General features: G+C 40.5%; 1 protein-coding gene across 2 annotated transcripts; it reads left to right on the forward strand.

The window, feature by feature from the left end:
* The first annotated feature begins 38 nt into the window (after positions 1–38).
* ap4b1 (adaptor related protein complex 4 subunit beta 1) lies at positions 39–23,135 on the forward strand. 2 transcript variants are annotated; one of them, XM_062541551.1, is made up of 12 exons: positions 39–320; positions 1,727–1,850; positions 4,463–4,687; positions 15,950–16,080; positions 16,612–16,759; positions 17,138–17,426; positions 17,688–17,895; positions 19,078–19,161; positions 20,251–20,354; positions 21,562–21,769; positions 21,909–22,181; positions 22,517–23,135. In XM_062541551.1, exons 2-12 carry the CDS (start codon positions 1,738–1,740, stop codon positions 22,945–22,947), a joined length of 2,214 nt encoding a protein of 737 aa, XP_062397535.1. In that variant the 5' UTR covers positions 39–320; positions 1,727–1,737; the 3' UTR covers positions 22,948–23,135. The 2 variants fall into 2 exon arrangements, with proteins under 2 accessions (XP_062397535.1, XP_062397536.1); XM_062541552.1 differs by having other exon boundaries at positions 22,520–23,135.
* The last annotated feature ends 656 nt before the right edge of the window (positions 23,136–23,791 follow it).

Genomic DNA, 23,791 nt, shown 5'->3' on the forward strand with positions numbered 1-23,791 from the left:
AAAAAATATGCACCGGAAGTAATAAAGTGGCATGCAATATTAGAATTATGCGTTGAATGGGTGTGTGTTTATTTTTTTACTTCTTAGGATAACGTTGTTTCGCTTATAACTTCAACAGTGATGTCGGTCAGCGTATCTATTATAACAACGTTTCATGCGTTAATGTAGAGATTTCCCTGGCGTCTGTAGGGTTTTGAATTTCAGCTAGCCAACTAGTGTTAGCCATTTGTTTTGGTCAATGTTGATGACTATGCTACTGCTTCTGCCAACATTATGCAAACGTGACGAGTTCCTTTGAATTCATCATTGTTTGATCAAAGGTAGGTTTATACAATTATAAACGAAGTTTTTAAGATAATGAAAATGCTGGCTTGAGGTTACTGACTGAATACTTGTCGTGTCTTAATTTCGTTGCCTACCTACCTACACACACTACACTGCTACACATGACATGACATGGTGGCTTAGTAACTGTATTATATTTTTCTTCAGAAAACATCAACATTTTCTTCGGGAAAACATTTCTCCACATTATGCCTTTCAGTTACTTAGTCTACAGTAACAGGTGTGCATGAATGTTGCCTCCCCCCAAGAACAGTTCCTCATAAGGACATTGTTTACATGAAATGATAAGTGTTCTCTTGTCAAATAGAACTTAGAGGTAGGCTACTGTCCATTGGTATCAGTGTGAGCAATCTTTGTGAATTCAATACTTTGTAAATTATTCTCCTAGCCTCTCTGTGTGATGACTGGTAATGGTGAGTTTCCTCACAGGTGAAGTATGAGGGAAGAAAGAGAGATATAGAGTGGGTTAGTGTTATCACTAAGTCATGATGATTAGTATTATAAGCATATCAACAATGGTACTGTATAATATTATACTAAAGAGAAAAGGCAGAGAGGGAGAATTGAGAGAGAAGGACATTATGCCTGTTACTCAGACAGTTACTTAATACTGTACAGTAATGTAATAGTTGTGTACGAATGTTGCCACCCCCCAAGAACAATTCTTCATAAGGACATGTACTGTTAGGGGCTAAATAGCATTCTCTTGAACTTAGGGGTTGGCCACTTTGTGAATTATTCTCCTGGCCTCACTGTGTAATCTTGAAGTTTTGGGAAACCACCGCTGGTAAAATATTCGCCTGATAACAGCCAGTATAAAATGTAAACATTAACAAATGTGTGTGAAACTCAAACAACAGTAATAGGGATAAAAAAAAAAAACCTACTATGTGACACCTCATGGCCTTTCAATATTGCCCATCCGATTTGTAAACGTACCATTAGATGAACATACTTAGCGTGCATGTTCATCCACTCAGTAGAAATGAGGTTGCAAGCTCAATCACCATACAGAGTACAGTTAGTACATCAATCTTCTGGCTTCTTTGACTACTTATGCACAACATCCTGGACATAGCCTTTCTTCCTGCACCCTAATTTGGTCTTAAGTAATGATACATGGGGCAACTTTTTGAACAATGTTTCTGGGCAGTATTTGTCAATATTGTGGTTCTGGCCGGTTCCCATTGATATTGGGCAACAGTTTCTTTTCTGGAGAACTTTAATCATCAGTCGTCATGATCATCCAATCAGAATAACTGTTTGAAGTGTTGCTGAAACTGTTTGAAGTGTTGTTGAAAAAACATTTGATAGAATTATGTCCTAATAGAACTTCAGTGGTCACAAACTCAAAAAAGTTTTGTTCTTTTTTGCTTTTAAGGTTCCATAACAATGCCTTACTTAAGCTCAGAGGAGACGGTGAAGGAGCTGAAGAGGGCTCTCTCAAACCCCAACATTCAGTCTGACCGTCTCCGCTACAGGAGCTACATCCTACGTGTAATCAGGTGAGAAACGTGTTGGTGCCGTATTGGTGATCTTGAGAATATTGTCAAGAGAGGATAGATCTTACCTGTTACTGCACCAACACTGTTTTGATGTTTTCTCAATATCTTTTGTGTCCATGAGAGGGCAATGTCCCACAAAAATATATTTTGCATTAAAATTTAAATGTATGGTGTAATTTTATGGAAGGATTTATGGAGTGTCTGACAGAGCAATCATTTGTTTTATTAGCCTAATTATTTTATAGTCTGACATGGCTGCTTATTTCTTGTCACAAAGTTTATCATATTGATTTAACCTTGGTTTGCAATAGCTTTATTTGTGGTTATAGTTGCATAATTGGTATGAACGCCATTCATGCACTATGGAAGGGCTTTTCAATTAGTCTGTATCTAGGGGCCAGTTCATGAAAAGTATCACAACTGAGGGCCCTTAGAAATATGGCTTGAAATATGAGTAATCACATACTTGTAGATACAATAAACTACAACAGCATCAATATGGGTGTTCAAATGTTGTATTTTGTAAATAACATCGAATTGGGTGGTTATTTTGTTATGGAAATATTTCTGCCACAGGCCCAGACTACCACAGTGGTTAGGCCAACGTTGGGAAGGTGACACTGGCTCTATCGCTATGGCTAATATGAAATCTGAGATAACATATCAACAGCAATGGAATCTGTGCTTTGCGCAGTAACTGCTAGGTCCATATCATTTCCAATGGGTACAAACAGGATTCAAACAGTGTTCATGTGGATTAAATGTGTGAAATCGGTCACATATGTAACTCTTCTCAACATACTTACACGATTTAAATGAGATGGCCATGTTCACAAATTAAGGTTACTTACAATGGACTTTACATCTAAGGCGATGGATATGAATTAACTTAGTTTCACATTAAAACTATTTGCGCGGTGCAACCTGTTAAAATATTAGTAGCTCAGACTCCAACATAGTGTCAATTTACAATGAAACTTAGCTAAGATGGATCTTATGTTCAACTCATTCAAACCTGGCTGAGGTGTAGTGGCTGCAGGTTTACAGAGCAAGTGAGAGATGTAGCGAACAGGACTAGATGTTACCATGGTTGAACTTTTAAACCGACTCCAATAGCTCCATTAGGAGAGGCACACCTATGGTGAGATTTCAAAAATGCTTCATGCTTTGAGGAAAACAATTCGGATTTGGCGCACGTCAACATGTTGGTGACAGACGCTGTGTAAAAACAAAGGAAGGAAAACAAGGCACAAACAATGTCTTTGCATAATGTAGGCTACTGAATACCTCCACTATCGCTTTTTCCGCCAGCTATTTATGGTTATGGTTATGGTTATTAAGCAGGTGCCTTTGTCCAAAGCGACAGATGTCTGTGCCGAATATAAGGATTTTCTCATATAACAACGTTAGCCTACACTTCAAGGGCCACTACAACGTTTTTCGGGGGCCAGATCCGGCCCGCGGGCTGCCAATTGAAGAGCCCTGCGGGTCATTCCACTTCAAATCAACCAGAGCGTACACACTTGCGTCAGAGACGGTTTATAAAGCGAGACAAGTCATATGGGGGTCAATTCCGGTTACCCTGTGACGTAGTGCCACTCCCATTTAGGAGGCAAACGGGAGGTAAACGGGAGAAATAATCCTTATCTCGGATTATGACCATTCCCTTAGCCCTACATTCAGCAATGCAAGTAACGAACCTATATTCTACAAGGCACACGTCTTACTAACATTCCCACATTGAAATCGTATTTTCCAGCGTGATAAATACATAGCAAAGTAACTTTGTTCACGACCTGTCCCTCCTGACCTGACCTGTCTCCGCTAATTGCGCAGGCCACCTGTTATCAACGGCACACTGCTTCTGCTGCTTCTACACTGGTCTAAACCGATTACTCGTCATTGATCACGCCCAAATAGGAGGCGGAAGTGGGCACCATTTCATTCCATTGAAAACCCCCTTTATGATTCATCTTCCTTACTATACGATCTTTGCTTGCGTCTCAAAAAAATCTAAAAAAAAAATACCATGCGTGCCTATGTTACCCAGGAAATACTCTGTAAAATGTTTTTCTGCTAAGATCAATACTTCTCAAGTAACAGCCCGTTTTAGGGGAGGGGAGTGAGAACTCCAATAACATTTTGATAAACTTTGAGGGACTGCTATGACCATGCAGGATCATCCAGACTACTCGTGGTGATTTTACTGCATACTATTCCTATTTATGTACCAGCCTGCGAAATTTGAGCCTCCTACAAATTCTAGTTCTCGAGCAATGAGCTTGTGAACTTTGACCAAAAAAAGAGGCAGAACAAATTTGACACCCCCCTCCCCCCATAAAAGTGGCTGTTACTTGAAAAGTATTGATCTTAGCACAAAACCATTTTACAGAGTGTCTCCTGGGTAACATAGGTGCACATGGTATTTTTTTTCAGATTTTTTTGAGACGCAAGTGCGTGCGCTCTGGTTGATTTGACGTGGAATGACCCCTGTCCTATTGCCTCCACTATTTAGGCTACAGCAGCACTTCTCTCGAATTTACTTTCATGTTATTGTCCGTGAGTTATTGTAACTATATAATTCTGACCATCTTGACGGGCATCTTTGACAGATCCATGACACAGGGCCTGGATGTTTCCGCTCTCTTCATGGACATGGTGAAGGCCAGCGCCACAGTGGATATTGTCCAGAAGAAACTGGTCTACCTGTACATGTGCACTTATGCAAGCCTCAAACCAGACCTGGCCCTGCTGGCCATCAACACGCTCCGCAAGGACTGCGCTGATCCCAACCCCATGGTGCGGGGCCTGGCCTTGAGGAACATGTGCAACTTCAGGTCAGTCAAGGCAGGGATCTCCGAAGCATGGATGTACATTATATTGCATTACATTTAGCAGACACTTCTGTCCAAAGTGACTGACTTACATATGGGTCAGTCCACATCATTTTAACCAGAGGTGCGTTCAAGCTCACCGAACTTAGGTGTTGAGTTTTTGGCGAACGTTTGCTAACAATCGCGAACAGTCTGAGGAGGTGTTAAGGTATACAGTGAAACTGGACGTGAGTTTGACAAACGCAATAATGCAATTACTGTTAGAATGGAATGTGAACACCAAATCGTTCAAATTTAACTGTTCAAAGAAAACATGTTCACCACGAACATTCGCCACTGTTTGCCACATTTGAACGCACCTCAGGTGTACCTATGTTAGCCAGGAGACACACTGTAAAATTTCTTGTCAAAGCCCATAGCACAAGAACTAAACCATGTGGGAGGTTCACATTTTACATGCTGGTACATAAATAGGAATATTATGTAGAAAAATTGTCACGTTTGGTCTGGAATGACATGGAATGACCCATATGTCAACTGTACTACAATGGATTACATTGTCCCCGACGCAGTTTGGGGTTACAGTAAGTGTCTTGCTCAAGGGCACATCGGTGAAAGCTGGGAATTGAACTGACATCTTTCAGGCTATTGCACGCTAGCCCAGCTCCTTTACTGTAGTGGATGTGCATGTGTAAATAGCCCTTATAATGCAGTGTCATTTTTTACAAACGGGCCAAATTGACCGTTCATTCCGCCACCGTCTGTTTAGAAAGGACCGGTACACCTGTGCATACACTACAGTTTCATGAGGCATGTACAGTAATACCGTAATTATTGAACCTTTATTGTGGCACACCTGTCTTTTCTAAACAGACGGGTGAACAGACCCGGATCTGTAAACAAGACGGGTGGCTGAAGTAGTGTTTAATATGGCCCCTGATTGTTCTGCTATAAACGGTAGTCACAGAAGAGGAACCATGCTAGTGTAAATGGTTCAGAGCAGAGAGGGGGAGAGTGGGCGGGCATTTTGATGATGCTTTGTGTGCGCAACCACTGGGAGATTTAAAAACACAATAATCAGCTGATCATCAGGAGCACCAGCAGCAGGATACAAAGGAGACATTTCACAAATTGACAGAGAAGAACCAAACATCTCATCTTTGAATTGCTCCCTTCGATTTCTTCTATAAACAGGGTTCCCATGGTCATAGACAATCTGGAAAAGTCATGGAATTGTAAACTCCCATTTTCAGGCCTGAAATTCCGTAAATGTATGGGAAGTTTTGGAAGTCATGACATTTTATTTTTTAAGAAGTACGGGGAAAAAGTGCAACATGGTTTGGCAATGGTGCTCTGAATAAGGGCTAGCTAGTGCCAAAATGTCAGACTCAGCACATTAGTCAAATAAAAGAGGTGATTGTAAAGCAGCAGTGTTGTGTTTTTTCCCGTACTTCTTAAAGAATTCAACCCCTTAAAAGCTGCCTCTGCAAAAAAAAAAAAAAAAAAAAAAAACCTATTGAGGTGTGCAGGTCCATTCTTGACTTTGACATTTCATTTAGTCATACTTGGGACATATGTAGGAGGTAGCAAAGGCTACATCACGTCATAGACTGCGATTGCTTCCTTCCTACTAGATATAGAATTGTGGGGAATAGGTGCCGCCAGGCCATTTTGCCAGGGCTTCAGTCACAACTGTTTTAAGTGTATTACTGTTAGTGTGTAAGTGTTTAAGTCAGACTGTTGAGTCGTCAGAATAATGGGGTGTTGGAACAATGAGCCGCCCCCACTGAGGTGACTGACTCATCTAGGCTTACAGGTTGTTGAGGGAGAGCTCTTCTTCTAGCTAGCCAGTCAAGCTCAGTGAGTCTAGCTTTTGTCAAGTCAAGTCACTTTTATTTATATAGTGCATTTTTGAGACCAACCCAAAGCTCCAAATACAACAGATTTGACACACAGCACAAAACATGCCAGGTGGAGTGTACCTGTGACACCAAGAGATGACATAGATGAGAAGACATGGCACACCTTAACAAAATATGGCCGATATGTATATAGTAATAACTAATACTAACTGTAGTCCACACCTGGTTTTTACCCAAGAACGCAAGTGTGTGCAATGCCACAGTTTGTAAACCATTGCCTCCTGCTGAAGGGAAAGCTACTATGCTAAGCTGGAAATGTGATGATTTTGTTTTTTAACAGTGTGTTTGAGTGATATGGCCATGCCCACTTCCCTCCAGGGTCAGTTAAATGTTTTCATGGAGATGATGGATAATAGGCAGGGTACTGTTCAGGAGTCACATGGGCGGATCACATAGGGCATTTATTATTATTACAGTGCATGAAAATGCACTGTACTGTTCTTCCTAGACTTCTTATTACAGTGCATGCAAATGCACTGTACTGTTCTTCCTAGGCTTCTTCTTCTTATTATTATTATTCCGCTTACCAAATTCATTTTTTCTATTCAGCTTGAACCGTTTAACTTAGAAACTTCATTCAAACGTCACAACGTAGGTCTTAAATAGGGGAATGCTGCTAAGTATTTTTCAACTTTGTAACTTTTATACTTTTTAAACTATAAATTAAAAACTATTCAAAATTTCCCCATAGACTTAACATTGGCCTCTATGACATCACAATCGGATCATTAAGCAATTAGAATCTTATGCCAGGTGGCCAGCCCCACCTGCAGCAGCCCTCTCTCTCTCAGGCAGCATACAATCTCTGTGAAGACTACATATCCTGTTAAACTCTCTTTCCACAACTGTTTCAAAATAAAAGTCCTCACTGCAATAATACACTATTAAATCATGTAACCATTGAAACTACTCAACTATCTAACTGTTCAACCATTCCAACTGTCAGTTATCTTCAACTATGCCTCCAGTCAACTACATGAGACCTCCATGTACCTAGCAACCAACATAGCAACCATTAAAATTAAGCGTTTATGACCGTTTCCATAGCAACCAACATGATTTTACTACAGTAACTTCTTTATTCCTGATAGTGGCAGCCATGGATACCCTATCAACAAATGTTTCAAAATAGAAGTCCTCAGTAGCAAGTTAGCTAGTTAGCATAGCTAGCATAGTTAGCATTTTTAACATAGCTGCTAGAAATGATTAGCTAAGTTAGCTAATCAACCTAGTTAGCATTGCTAACATAATTAGCATAATTAGCATTTTTAACATAACTGTTAGAAATGATTAACTAAGTTAGCTAATCAACCTGGTTAGCATTGTTAGCATAGTTAGCATTTTAGCATAACTGAACTGTTAGAAACCATTAGCTAAGTTAGCTAATCAACTTAGTCATCATTGGTAGCATACAATCTGGGCCGAATTAAGAACTCATAGGCCCCTGGGCACAAATGTCTGATGGCCCCCACCCCCCATACATCCATGTTGCGGCCATGTCTTTGATCTTTATGTTATGAAATCAGTCTTTTGTTTCTATAAATTTAGTGCAGGACTTTCTTCCTCTGCACGCTGTGACATGCCTGCTGACTGTCAGATAAGCTGTAGGCTTAGGTAGGCCTTATATATCTGCTATCTATTGCATATGTGCATTTTGTGTATAATTAATTATTAGGCCTATTAGATTATTTCGCTAAAAAACATTTAACTTCTTTAGCAACCAACATAATGTCTCCATTCACTTAATTCAAACCATTCATAACTTATCTTCTTACCAACATCCATTTAACTATCTGTCTATCAGCATTTATTACAGTGCATGAAAATGCACTGTACTGTTCTTCCAAGGCTTCTTCTTCTTCTTCTTCTTATTCCGCTGATCAAATTCATTTTTTCTATTCAGCTTGAACCGTTTAACTTAGAAACTTCATTCAAACGTTGCAACGTAGGTCTTAAATAGGGGAAGGCTGCTAAGTATTTTTCAACTTTGTAACTTTTATACTTTTTAAACTATAAATTAAAAACTATTACAAATTTCCCCATAGACTTAACATTGGCCTCTATGACATCACAATCGGATCATTAAGCAATTAGAATCTTATGCCAGGTGGCCAGCCCCACCTGCAGCAGCCCTCTCTCTCTCAGGCTTTAAGCATACAATCTCTCTGTGAAGACTACATATCCTGTTAACTGTTTCCTCTTTCCACAACTGTTTCAAAATAAAAGTCCTCACTGCAATAATACACTATTAAATCATTTAACCATTGAAACTACTCAACTATTTAACTGTTCAACCATTCCAACTGTCAGTTATCATCAACTATGCCTCCAGTCAACTACATGAGACCTCCATGCACCTAGCAACCAACATAGCAACCATCAAAATTAAGCGTTTATGACCGTTTCCATAGCAACCAACATGATTTTACTACAGTAACTTCTTTATTCCTGATAGTGGCAGCCATGGATACCCCATCAACAAATGTTTCAAAATAAAAGTCCTAAGTACCAAGTTAGCTAGTTAGCATGGTTAGCATAGTTAACATTGTTAGCATAGTTAGCATTTTTAACATAACTGCTAAAAATGATTAGCTAAGTTAGCTAATCAACGTGGTTAGCATAGTTAACATTGTTAGCATTTTTAGCATAACTGCTAAAAATGATTAGCTAATCAACGTGGTTAGCATTGTTAGCATTGTTAGCATAGTTAACATTTTTAGCAGTACTGCTAGAAATCATTAGCCAAGTAAACCAATCAACCTGGTTATCATTGTTAGCATAGTTAACATTTTAGAATACCTGTTAGAAATCATTAGTTAAGTTAGAACAGGAATGTTTAAGCTTTAAAATGTCTACCTAAACACTATCAACTCTCTTTAAACTATGCAACCACCATGTTTACCCTAGCTATACCTTAGTAGCCATATCTACATTATCTATCTATATATTTTTTTGCATTTTCATGCACTGGTAATTCCTTGGAATTGCATTTCTAGTTACAGTGCATGAAAATGCACTGTACTGTTCTTCCTAGGCTTCTTCTTCTTATTATTCTTCTTCTAACGCACGCAAATCAGCTAGAACCGTTTAACGTAGAAACTTCATTCAAACTGTGTTACGTAGGTCTTACTTAGGACATGTGTGCTATGACTTTTCAACTTTGTAACTTTTATACTTTTTAAACTATTAGTTAAAAACTATTACAATTTCCCCCATAGACTTAACATTGCTCATTATGACATCACGGCAGCAATTAGAATCTTACTCCAGCTGGTCAGCCACCTGGGCACCAACTGTCAGTTTCTCTCAGGCAATCTCTCTGAAGACTACATATTCTGTTCCCCTGTATCCTCTGTGCACAACAGTATCAAAATAAGTCCTCCTAATTCCATCCAACTTTATATCCATTCATCTTCTTCAAACCATTCACTCATCCACCCATTCTAAACAGTCTGCCTATCAACATCAATTAGACGTTCTACATTCAACTTTTAAACAATCTACTCTGTCTCAGGCTGGCTCTCTTAAGACTAGCCAGTTAAATTGATTACACCTGTATCTGTATCCACTACTCTCAGTAGAGAGCTGTGTCTCTCCATTCTACAAGAATATAAGGCACATTCCATCCAACATTCTATCCATTAATCTTCTTCAGACCATTCACTCATCCACCCATTAAACTGTTTATCAACATCTATTAAACAATCTGTCTATCAACATCCATTAAACTCTCTGTCTATCAACATTAATTAGACTATCTACATTCAACTTTTTAATTATTTACTCTGTCTCAGGCTTTAAGAGTACACTCTGGCTCTCTTAAGACTAGCCAGTTAAATGGCTATGGCTATGGCTATGGCTATGGTTATTTAGCAGACGCCTTTGTCCAAAGCGACATACAAATAAATAACAATACAAATTAAATTAACAGTGAACAATTACAAACTAGGGAGAATAGTAATATTATCAGTAAAACAATAATTTTAAGCACTAACCTAATGAGAAATAAAACAGTGAAATGAGAATAGCAATCAAATAAGTCACTCAGTTAATGATATATAATAATAATAATAACTAAAGCATGGTATGGCTAAATTTAAGGACAATAGCAAAATAAATTTCAAATTCTATCAATAGACAAATTATAACAAAACAATACTATTATACAAACCATAACACATCACAAACTCAAAGGACAAAGTGCATATTAAATAAATATGCCTTAAGACCCCTCTTAAAGGATCCAAAGCTGTTGCTGGAACGGAGAGCACTGGGCAACTCATTCCACCAACACGGAACCACTGAAGAATAGGATCTACAATTTGACCTAGCATGTATGGTTGGTCGACATAACAGACGCTCCAGCGTGTAAATTGATTACACCTGTGTCAACTACTCTCAGAGAGCTGTATCAGTGTCTCTCTTAACAAGAATATAAGGCACATTCCATCCAACCTTCTATCCATTCATCTTCTTCAGACCATTCACTCATCCACCATTAAACTGTCAATCAATATCTATTAAACAATCTGCCTATCAACATCCATTAAACATTCTGTCTATCAACATTAATTAGACTATCTACATACAACTTTTAAAGTATTTACTGTGGGTCCCTCTCAAGCAGCGTTTACATGTCCTCCCTCGCTCCTCGATCCTCAATGATCTACATAAAGAAAGATAGAAGAAGGGCTAGACTATCCCATTGTTGCCGCTCCATCATTCTTTATGTAGATCAGTGAGGAGCGAGAGAGGACGCGTAAACGCTATATGAGAGGCATCTTCTGTCTCAGGCTTTAAAGGGATATTCCGCCATTTTTGGAAATACGCTCATTTTCCACCTCCCTTCGAGCAAAACAATCGATATTTACCTTGTTCCCGTTCATCCAGCCATTCTGTGAGTCTGGCGATACAACTTTTAGCTTCAGCCTAGCATAGATCATTGAATCGGATTAGACCATTAGCTTCTCGCCTGCTAGCTTCATGTTTAAAAGTGACTAAGATTTCTGGTAATTTTCCCATTTAAAACGTGTCTCCTCTCAAGTTAGAAAGTGCAACAAGACCAACTGAAAATGAAACCTGGCGTTTTTCTAGGCTGATTTGACATGGAACTACACTCTCATCTGGCGTAATAATCAAGGCAACTTGCAAACGTACCATAGGCGCAGTGATATCGTACGCAGCATCTGAAAATAGTCCCCATAGACAACAAGCAGTAGTAGTGCCAGTAGCTGCAAGTTGCCTTGATTATTACGCCAGATGAGAGTGTAGTTCCATGTCAAATCAGCCTAGAAAAACGCCAGGTTTCATTTTCAGTTGGTCTTATTGCACTTTCTAACTTGAGAGGAGACACGTTTTAAATGGGAAAATTACCAGAAATCTTAGTCACTTTTAAACATGAAGCTAGCAGGCGAGAAGCTAATGGTCTAATCCGATTCAATGATCTATGCTAGGCTGAAGCTAAAAGTTGTATCGCCAGACTCAGAGAATGGCTGGATGAACGGGAACAAGGTAAATATCGATTGTTTTGCTCGAGGGGAGGTGGAAAATGAGCGTATTTCCAAAAATGGCGGAATATCCCTTTAAGCATACAATCTCATTAAGACTACAGATCCTGTTAACTGTTTCCTCTGTCCACAACTGTTTCAAAATAAAAGTCCTCACTGCAATAATACACTATTAAATCATTTGACCATTGAAACTACTCAACTATTTAACTGTTCAACCATTCCAACTGTCAGTTATCATCAACTATGCCTCCAGTCAACTACATGAAACCTCCATGTACCTAGCAACCAACATTGCAACCATTAAAATTAAGCATTTATGACCGTTTCCATAGCAACCAACATGATTATACTGCAGTAACTTCTTGTTTCCTGATAGTGGCCACCATGGATACCCTAGCAACAAATGTTTCAAAATAAAAGTCCTCACTAGCAAGTTATCTAGTTAGCATGGTTAGCTTTGTTAGCATAGCTAGCATTTTTAGCATAACTGCAAAAAATCATCAACTAAGTTAGCTAATCAACCTGGTTAGCATTGTTAGCAAATCTAACATTGTTAGCATAGTTAGCATTTTTAGCATTACTGCTAGAAATCATCGGTTAAGTTAGCTAATCAACCTGGTTAGCATTGTTAGTAAAGTTAGCATTGTTAGCATAATTAGCATTTTTAGCACAGCTGTTAGAAATCATTAGCTAAGTTAGCTTATCAACATTTCAACATGAATATAAATCATTAGTTAAGTTAGAACTGGAATGTTTCAGCTTTAACAGGCATGCAAACTCCTCACCTTTCGGCGAAATTCGCCGTTTTGAATCAAAAATAGGTGACTTACATGATTCGTGCAGATCCGATGAGAAAATATTTAGGGGGGGGGGGGGGGTCAAGGTGAATTGGATTTACAACTGAGTTTAAAAATCATGCGCAGACGCTAACGCATCTTGAGGTGTTTCCAGAGCCGCATTTAAAACGTCTGATCAGCAAGGGATGCGTGAATGTAGCCCTTATGCGTTTAATAAACATTAGTGGAAGTTGACAAAGACGCAACGAACAGAACGAGCACGCCAGTATAGCCTCCCTGTTGTGAGCGCATATAGATGCGTTTCAGGTGGAATAGTGATTCTGGACAGATGGAGGAGAGATGCCGAGGGATTTCACAGGTGGGCTAGTTGAAACTTTCAACTTCTATTAGAGAAAGACGCTGAGTGAAGCAACGGGCATAGGTTGTTTTCTTCTAATGTTATGAAAGTCAGCGAAATTAGACAAAAATGTAGACATAACGAGTTATTTTGATGAAGAATACGTGCAGTTTGAACCATCTAGATCGGCAAAAGGTGAAGCAAATAGGCAGACTTTATCAGTATATCAAAGGCTAATGTGACAGTTGAATTAAATGCTCATAAACTGGTCTGGTTTGTTTTGTCCGGAGACGTAGTTGATTGACATGCTAATGCTGTCTTTAAGAAACGTGGGCCCTGTTACTCGAAGCACACTGCGCATAGACCTTACGCAAAGCCTACGCAAAAGATCTGCAACTCAAATGATTCGCTAACGTAGCCAAAAAAGTTGCGACTGCTTCAGACCACACGTAACGCACGTAACCGTTTGAGTGTGTGTGACTTGCGACAAGTTTCAGTTACACCCGGATCATTACGAGTTCGTAAGCCATGCGTAACGTAAATTTACATTTGATTGTCGAGTTACAGGACCCTGATCAGTAGCCTGTGCCTACAGGTAGCCTACAGTTTAACATGTAATATGAAGACAGTTCACATAACTTTATTGGTTGGTTAAACGCACTAGCACAATATAAACCACAAGTAGCCTAGGCTGCATATTAAAACATTTAAAAACAATTTGAAAAAATAAAGCCTATCTACCCTATTTTATATAATAATATTAGGCCTAGTTTGAAATAGTGTGTCTCAAGCAAGTTTATTGATTACCTGGTTTGGTCCAACAAATATTCAGACTTATAGTTTAAAGGGACACTTTTGCCTTGAGATGGGAGAAATACGGATTTCAGTGAAACCCATGAATAGGACTTCCTGCTTTCAATGATGTAAAATGATGATTTTTACATCATTGAAAGCAGGAAGTCCAACATTGAAATCAGTATTTCTCCCATCTCAAGGCAAAATGAGGGAATAATGCATGACCATTCAAAAACATGACTAGTTTTCTAAAGATACAAAGCTTAATGCTAATCGGTGAAGTGTCCCTGTGTCCATTAGGCCTATGAAATCATCAGAAAAGAAAGATTTTTTTTTTTTTTTCGCGGGGGGGGGGGGGGGTCTGGGGGTCGGAGAAGAGTCTCACCTTTTTCACCCCTGACCAGTTTGCATGCCTGTTTAAACTGTCTACCTTCACACTATCAACTCTCTGTAAACTATGCAACCACCATGTTTACCCTAGCTACACCTTAGTAACCATATCTACATTATCTATCTTTTTTTGCATTTTCATGCACTGGTAATTCCTTGGAATTGCATTTCTAGTTATTATTATTCCGCTTACCACTTTTTCTGACCGCAATTTCTCTTCAACCGTTTAACTTAGAAACTCCATTCAAACTTTGTAACGTAGGTATTCTAATGGATCGGGTTGCTATGACTTTTCAACTTTGTAACTTTTATACTTTTTGAACTATTAAATAAAAACTATTAAAATTTCCCCATAGACTTAACATTGGCCTCTATGACATCACAATCGGGTCGTTGAGCAATTAGAATCTTATGCCAGGTGGCCAGCCCCACCTGCAGCAGCCCTCTCTCTCTCAGGCTTTCAGCATACAATCTCTCTGTGAAGACTACATATCCTGTTAACTGTTTCCTCTGTCCACAACTGTTTCAAAATAAAAGTCCTCACTGCAATAATACACTATTAAATCATTTAACCACTGAAACTACTCAACTATTTAACTGTTCAACCATTCCAACTGTCAGTTATCATCAACTATGCCTCCAGTCAACTAAATGAATCTTCCATGTACCTAGCAACCAACATAGCAACCATTAAAATTAAGCATTTTTGACAGTTTCCATAGCAACCAACATGATTATACTACAGTAACTTCTTGTTTCTTGATAGTGGGCACCATGGATACCCTAGCAACTACTGTTTCAAAATAAAAGTCCTCATTAGCAAGTTAGCATTGTTAGCATGGTTAGCACAGTTAGCATTGTTAGCATAGTTAGCATTTTTAGCATAACTGCTAAAAATGATTAGCTAAGTTAGCTAATCAACCTAGTTAGCATTGTTAGCATAGTTAACATTTTAGAATACCTGTTAGAAATTATTAGTTAAGTTAGAACAGGAATGTTAAAGCTTTAAAATGTCTACCTTAACACTATCAACTCTCTTTCAACTATGCAACCACCATGTTTACCCTAGCTACACCTTAGTAGCCATATCTAAATTTTTTTGCATTTTCATGCACTGGTAATTCCTTGGAATTGCATTTCTAGTTATTATTATTATACTGCTAAGTTTGGGGCTGAGCTCTGAATGTTTTTAAGTATTAGTGATGCTCCTGGTGGGGGGAAATAGCACATTTATCCAGTCTTGTTGAAGTCACATTTCATAATCAGCCCCTGTAATGTGATGAAGTTAGTAATATGTAGTAATATGAGAATGTGCACGTATCCTGAATTACTTACACCTGGCTTGACGTATCCGTTCCTATTTATCCTGGATTGGCGTTAGTGAAACGAGTTGAGCAGGAATGACCAGAAAACGTCGGGCTTCGATTCATCACTTACGTCAGGCCTCGATTCATCACTTATCTTGGTTGTCAGTTGATATCATTCAAAAGACCGAAAAAGTTATGTCTTTGCAGAATGCCAGGGATGACTGAATACATACACCAGCCTATTCAGAATGGACTCAAGGACAAAGCTTCCTATGTGAGGAGAGTGGCTGTGCTTGGCTGTGCTAAGATGCAGAGTCTACAACCAAATGCTGAAATTGGTAATGAAAGAATCCCACTTATCACCTGTCTTGGTGTGGTTTTAAGGAAATGGTTTAAGGGAAAACATTTATTTATTTACGATACATAATTCATTCACAAAGACAATTGATTTTTTTTATTTACCGCATTATGATCAATTTCCCAAAAGATGATTTTATATTCCTCTTTATAGTCAACTTTAGCATGTGTTCCAATACTTATGGAGGGCACTGTATGTTATATTTTAACCAAGCAAGGTCTAAATCAAACATGCCAGAGTGGTAGCCTCATCTCTACCTTCAGTATTCCCAGAGAAATTCCATGCAGGGTTTTGTTTTTGTTTGGGAGACAGGCTGCCCTCACTTAACTTGTTTCCAGTTTTCTGAGTCATGGGTAGTTTTTCTTCACGCTAATGTTGTTTGATATGGCATATACAGTATACAGTATGGCAAAAGGTCTGCAATCTCTCAATGGCCTTTTGGGATAGACAAGTTTCTCTTTTCTTTTTTTTTTTCAATGGTATTTATTTACACACCCATGTGTCTGCCCAGACGCCACCATGGTGAATGAACTCTATGGCCTGCTGAGGGATCCCGACCCGGTGGTGATGGTGAATTGTCTCCGTGCGCTCGAGGAAATTCTCAAGCATGAGGGCGGTGTCGTCATCAACAAACCCATCGCCCACCACCTCCTCAACAGGTTTGCCTTCAACGTTTCTTCACATGTTAGTGTGCGCACTGAGCAATAAGTAAAGTAACAGTGTCAGCAAGTAAAGCTGAATGAAGACAAATTGAATCAAATCAGAGAGGGTTAAAGCGGAGCGAGAGGCGCAAACGTTCGATCATTTCTGCGGTCTGTCTTCGCAAAGGGGAGGGGGGCTAAATCCCCCTTTAAGCAGACCTGTTAACATTCAAACTGAACTGCTTGCCAATCTGACAGAGATCGATATCCCACTATGACGTCTTTGCGACACGCCTCTTTAAGCAGACAGGAACTGTTCGAATTTTTCTTCTATATTAGAGATGCATTATGTTGCTCTATCTTGTCAGTAATTAAGGATCTTTGATCAAATTTCAGACTGAAGGAGTTGGACAGCTGGGCTCAGAGTGAGGTGCTGACCTTCCTGCTCTGCTACAAGCCTCGGGGCGAGGACGAGCTCTTCGACATCCTCAGCTTGCTGGACGCGCTGCTGCACAGCAGCCACGCCCATGTCATGGCCGCCACGCTCCGCCTCTTCCTGCAGCTGGCGTCTGGCCACCCGGCGGTGCAGGCCGATGCCCTGGAACAGGCGCGAGGCCCCTTGCTGGCCACGTGTGGCTCACAGTCACGGGAACTGCGCTTCGCTGGCCTATGCCATGTCCAACAGGTACTGCTCTGACAAGCTAGAGGGTGAAAAGTTAAGTTAGTTAGGACATGGATATCTGCACTTTAGTCCGTTTTACATTACATATGGATAAGGTCTTGCCACACCACTAGAAGGGCTTAATCTAGGTTGTAAGTGGCTCCTTTTGGAATAAAAGAAAAACCCCAACAAAAAACCTTTGTTGTCATTGTCATAAAATTGTGTGTTAAACAATAGAAATGCATAGAGGGTAAGAATGTGGTGAACTCAACCTTCCGACCGCAGGTGCTGAGAAGCCAGCCGGCCCAGTTCGGGGTGCACTACAAGCGCTTCTTCTGCGGCTACTCGGAGCCTGCTTACATCAAGTTTCACAAGATGGAGATCCTAGTGGAGCTGGTCAATGATGAGAATGTGGGGCTGGTGCTTGAGGAGTTGAGGGGCTATTGCACCGATGTTTCCCCAGAGCTCGCCCAGGCTGCCATCGCTGCCATAGGTAATATCACCAACCCTATAATCAATGAGAACTAAAGCCATCACTAGACTAAACGGTTATTTTCAAATATCATTCTAGCTTATAAAAACAGCAAACATGAAGAATATTTCTGAGAGGTTTACTTCTTGTTGGTCAGTGTGGACATGCAATAAGACACACAAGATTGTCTGTTGTGTCACCTCTTTTGCAACACAATGAATCATTGTCATTGAACTGTAATGAAATGCCAGTGGCGCTATCAGTGATTAGCTTTGTAGTAATATCTTATCTTATCAGACCAAGCATGGCATTTCTCGCACACTACCAAGTATTGTGTGTCCCTGTGTCCTTGTTCCCTTTACTGTTGGCATGCACCCTGTTAACCATACAGTATCAACTCTTTGTTGCATGTCCTAATGCCCTTTCTGATTAAACAATGTGTCATAAATCCGACTAGCTGTAATTCTAAGGAAACTCATCATATTGTAAAGTAAGGAATTACTGTAGACAGGTATTTGCTCTTTTCAATGGATTGCTGTCATCTTATGATTGCGCAGAACGTTTATTCTTATACCAGTTTGTGTCTGCCATGAGACAGCCATGCAGTCCTGAACAGTGCCAACCATGAAGCCGGATGCGCCCCGTTGGATTTTATCAATGGCCCATCTGCAAACTGCCTTCAAATTTGCCTGTCTATGACTATGCTATGAGCGATAAAATAAAATTACAGCAGTGATGGGCTGCAAAAGTAAACAATGTTGTGCGACTTACACCTGTCACACAGAATGTCAGGGTGCATTCGTAAATTCAATCTCACACCCTGAAAATAGATTAACTCACAGTTAAAAGTTTCAGTGTACTCGGAGTGCTCAGATTGGCAATTTAGGAATGCACCCATAACCTGCACAGGAATTCCTCCTTTGGCAGCAGTAATCCTGATGTTAAAGCCATGTTGACCATGTCTGTCTCTGAGACACAAAATGGATGATGAAAACCAGCAGTTCCAGTCAGAGTGTACCGACAAATATTGCTTACATTATTAGTAATAAACCGAAGTGTTTAATATGCAATGAATGCATTTCGGTAATGATTTACTGTTAAGTGGCACTACAAGTCAAAGGAGTGAAGTGGCCTCGCCTTCAGTTACTTTTGTACAGAACAAGAGAGAGCTATTATGATAACAATATGATTTGTTTTCTGAAGGCCACATTGGGCGAACCTACAGCGAGAAGTGTCTGGACATCCTCACAGGACTTTTGGGGTTGAAACAAGAGCACATCACGTCTGGTAAGAAAGGGCACTGGAAGCTGAACAACACAGTCAATACTGTTCTACAGTACTGCACACAATACAAGAAAACTTGCTGAATCACCTTACTCAATTTGTGAAGTGCAAGAGAGCAAAAAGTTCACAAAGAGTGTGGTCACATGCCTGTCTCTATGAGAATTTAACATAGGGGTTCCAAAACGTATGACCCCTGTATTTTAAGGAAAAATATTTATTCATTTGCGATACATTATTCAATCACAAAGAAAATTGATGTCCTTGAAAGTTGGATATTTCCTCTTTTTTTTTTTTTTGAAGGCATTAAGATCCATTTCCAAAAGATGATTTTATATTCTTCTTTTATAGTCAACTTTAGCATGCGTTCAAATACTTATGGAGGTAACTGTACTAAGATGTGTTGCTTTGTTAATTATCAATCTCCGTATCTGGACATCCAGCAGTTCTCTATCTAGATCTATAAAAAAAAAAAATCTATAAAAAAATCTATAACAGCAAGCAGTGGAACCAGGCACTCCCTGTGAAATGAGAATGGACTGAGATAGAGGGCGGGCGGTGATTCAGCAGAGAGGCGGGCACCATTTCTTGGAATGGTTTTAAAAATGGTTCTTGGAATGGTTTTAAAAGGAACATGGAAATGTTTAATTTCCATGTTCCTTTTCTTCCCATGGCAAAAAGCCATCTGCAGTGCTTCTGCTGTGAAAGGCATACAGTAAATGTGAACACAACCCCATTAGTAAAAAAAAAAAAGTGTGCACTCACTAACATTAAGTGTATAATTCCTAGGGACGGGGCGATTGCAAAAGCCAAAAAACACAGAACATAACAGAAACTCTTGTTTTCCTGTATCTGTAATGGCACCAATTAGTCAGTCACTGATTAATACGGTCTACAAAGTGACCCGCAAGATGTTCTTTCTGTGCTTCAAAAATACGAACAAATGCAATCTGAATGAAATCTAACACCGTGAAGCATTTTTTTTAAATGTTCAGCAAAGGAGCCCCTAGAGTTGTACTAACTGTAAACATTCGAATGCTGACTGTAGATTAAATAACTGTTGTCCTTTTGTGGTTCCTGTGTGACCACCTCCAGCGGTGGTGCAGACTTTCAGGGACCTGGTGTGGCTTTGCCCCCAGAGCACAGCTGCCGTGTGCCTGGCCATTGAGGGGTGTGAGGAGAGCCTACAGGATAGCGAGGTGAGGGAGCAATATAGACTTAAAGCCCTATTCGCACGGGATTAGTATTACCTGTGGACCTTTGGTGATATGTGATAATTGCGGAGAATGCCTGAGATCTTAGTCCCGTGCGAATGTGCCATGTCTGTAATTTGTAAAGTAAAAATTCCGCCACAAATTACCTACTGTAGCCTATTTCGCCAAACACAGACGTCCGGTGATAATACTAATCCCGTGCGAATCTGCATCTCAGTGATTGCTATTGCAATTAGCCCTTTTCACGTGATGTCAGACGAAGCGTTGCTGGGTATCCTCCGGCATGTCCAGCCGCCAAATACTACAGAAGAAGAAGAAGAAGTATTCATGGGTTTCATCAGATCCCTTTCCACAGGTGTATACAATCAAGCACCTTGATTATCAATGCAGACTGCATGGTGCTGGATTAATACACCTGTGGAAAGGGATCTGATGAAACCCATGAATACTTCTTCTTCTTCTTCTGTAGTATTTGGAGGCTGGACATGCCGGAGGATACCCAGCAACGCTTCGTCTGACATCACGTGAAAAGGGCTAATTGCAATAGCAATCACTGAGATGCAGATTCGCACGGTAGTATTTGGCGGCTGGACATGCCGGAGGATACCCAGCAACGCTTCGTCTGACATCACGTGAAAAGGGCTAATTGCATATCTTTTCTACTTTCTGCATTGTTTTCGGACGTTAGCATACGACATATCCGGGTGTAATGTCAGTGAAAATAGAGTAATTTACAGACTTTACTTATCCCGTGCGAATGCGCTGCAAGTAACACAGAGGTGGGGCGATAATTTGAAAATGACCAGAGGTCCACAGGTAATACTAATCCCGTGTGAATAGGGCTTTAAAGTACTTTTTTTACAATACTGCATAGCTGTTTGCCTGGAGGCTTGTTATCCTATTCCGTCTGGAGCTTTCACCCTTGTAACCAAAGAATAAAACGAACGGAATCTCTGCATGTTCTTCACTTCATTCTGACATGTGCTCGTTTAACATAATGCTCGTCTGAAATTTTAGGAGGAGAGTAGTGGAAGAGCCTGCTGAGTTCCAAATGTCCTGTTCTGTTGTTCAGATATACGGCCCAACTGCTTGATATCCACAGAACATGTAGACGTACTGTACACCTTTGTCTGAAAGCAATTATTGTTTAAGAGTTCTATTCATTAGGTATATTCCCCTTTGTCGTTCGAAGGGGAAACAGGCTTTGCTCTGGCTTCTTGGCATGCATGGAGACCAGATCAGCAGTGCCCCATATGTCCTTGAGAGCCACATTGATGGACTGAAGGTTGAAACATCCTCCGTGGTCAAACTGGAGCTCCTGACTGCCACGGTGCGCCTGTTTCTGCTGAGACCAGCGGAGATGCAGGACATGCTTGGCCGTTTGCTGCACTACTGCATAGGTATTACGTCCTGTCCGTGGAAAATAGATCTAGCAGTGGTGACCGCTAAGCCTGTCCAACAGGAATAACTGGACATTTATATGCAAATCTTATCGCCATAACTTGCTAAACTGCTTTATTATTTCCCTATTTTCCGCAGAAGAGGAGAGTGACATGAATGTCCGAGACCGCGCCCTTTTCTGCTACCGCTTATTAGAGTGTGGGGTGGATGAAACGCGACGGGTGTTTCAGGGTCCAAAGTCTGACCCTTGCATGGGAGTCCTTACAGGTCGCCCACAAGAGCCCATCAACAACTGGGCCTCAAAGTTCAACACCCTCAGCACTCTGTGCGGTGGTGACATAGCCCCAGCGTCATCTGACTCGGTGGCCTGTGACCAGCTGGGCCACAGCTCTCAGGGGGATGTCTTGGCAGGTGAGCATGTCCAGTCTAGAGAGACAGACCATTTACAAATTTCCATTTACTAAAGGTATTTCTTCATCTTTCATTCTTACCTTGTACTGTACATTCCACTCAGGGAACCAGAGGTAGGAATATCATCAGTGCATGACATAGAGGAGAGGAAGGCTAAAGATTATTTTTAGCCACAGCATACCTGCTTGACTGTCTCACGAACCACATTACCACTGCCTGATGCATAGGAAGAAAGAAAGGAATAGAGAGCTATTTATTTGAGAGTATATAACTGATCCCTATAGGGGATTTTGTTCTCATAAATTGGTCCTCAATTTTTTTTTTTTTTTTCACACAAGCCATAGATGAACCCTTGTCCATACCAGAAGAGGGCCAGCAACCTCTGGGTCTATCCCTGGGGCCCCTGCTGTCACATGAGGCTTTTGAGAGACACTGGCTGGAGCTCAGCATCACGTACAAAGAAGCACTCTGCTTCCAGGTGCCCCCCTCCTCTCCGGAGACTCTCCAGGCTGCCCTACAGTTGGTCAAGATCCAGACTCTGGCCTTCAGCCGGGAAAAGACTACACCCTGGAAAGCCTACCTGTACACCCACAGTTCAGGAACTCTAATCCTGGCAGAGCTGCTGCAAGATGAGTCCGAAGCTGGGGACGACAGTGCTGGTCTTGTGGTGTCTTTAAAACTGTTGCCTGAAAATGAGTCAGCGATTCAAGAATTTGTCTCAGTATTGAGGACTGTGTTGCAGACCCTAACTAAAGATGGTTCTTGACCAGGTTGTGAAGATTTAAAGACTTTGATTAACCAAAACCTGTACGCATATGCCATATGGAACACACCTCGTAATTTAAAAACTCTTGTAATTTGTTTGAACCACGGCAAGATTCATTAAAGTATGGCACAGGTAAATTGCATAAATATTTGGATGTGAAAAGTATTAATAAATTATTTGTGCTGGCATATTTCATAACAGCATTTTTTTACACCCATAAACATCTGACATGGACAAAAAGATGGCTCCTTCCTTTGCTTATTTGCGTCTGGAAGTAGGCCTACTGTAACCTGACTCTCGCCAGATCCTTGTAGTTCGTTGAGCCTCACACAAGGATCTGGGGGTGCATTTCATGCAGCGTTTATACGTCCTCCCTCGCTCCTCGATGCCTCGATCCTCACTGATCTACATAAAGAATGATCGGGGGGAAACAATGGGTTAGTCTATCCAGTGTTAGTTATAGATCAGTGGGAACGCCCATCGAGGATCGAGCATCGAGGATCGAGGAGGCATGATGAGACGCACCCTGGGACTTCTCGATAAGAGATGTATTTCTGAAGGCGGGGTCTTGTAAAAAAAATCCTTGCATCTGTTTTGATAAACCACTTGTCCGTCATCTTGAATGACGTGCTAGGCTACTTCAAGCTCTTGCCAAACACGGTCGGAAGAAGAGTGAAAACATCCTTCCCACCAATAAATGCATTCAAAACCATTCTCTGTTCATCTTTTAAAGAATGAATATTCGATAGATTCGACAAAACGGTTGAAATAGCAGAATCAATGTCAGCACAAGATTCCTCGCTGCGTGCCGAATCACACAGTCACTTCGGCGCTACGTCACATC

The sequence above is a fragment of the Sardina pilchardus genome, chromosome 7 (genome assembly GCF_963854185.1).
Source record: "Sardina pilchardus chromosome 7, fSarPil1.1, whole genome shotgun sequence".
In the NCBI taxonomy this organism is placed as follows: Eukaryota; Metazoa; Chordata; class Actinopteri; order Clupeiformes; family Clupeidae; genus Sardina; species Sardina pilchardus.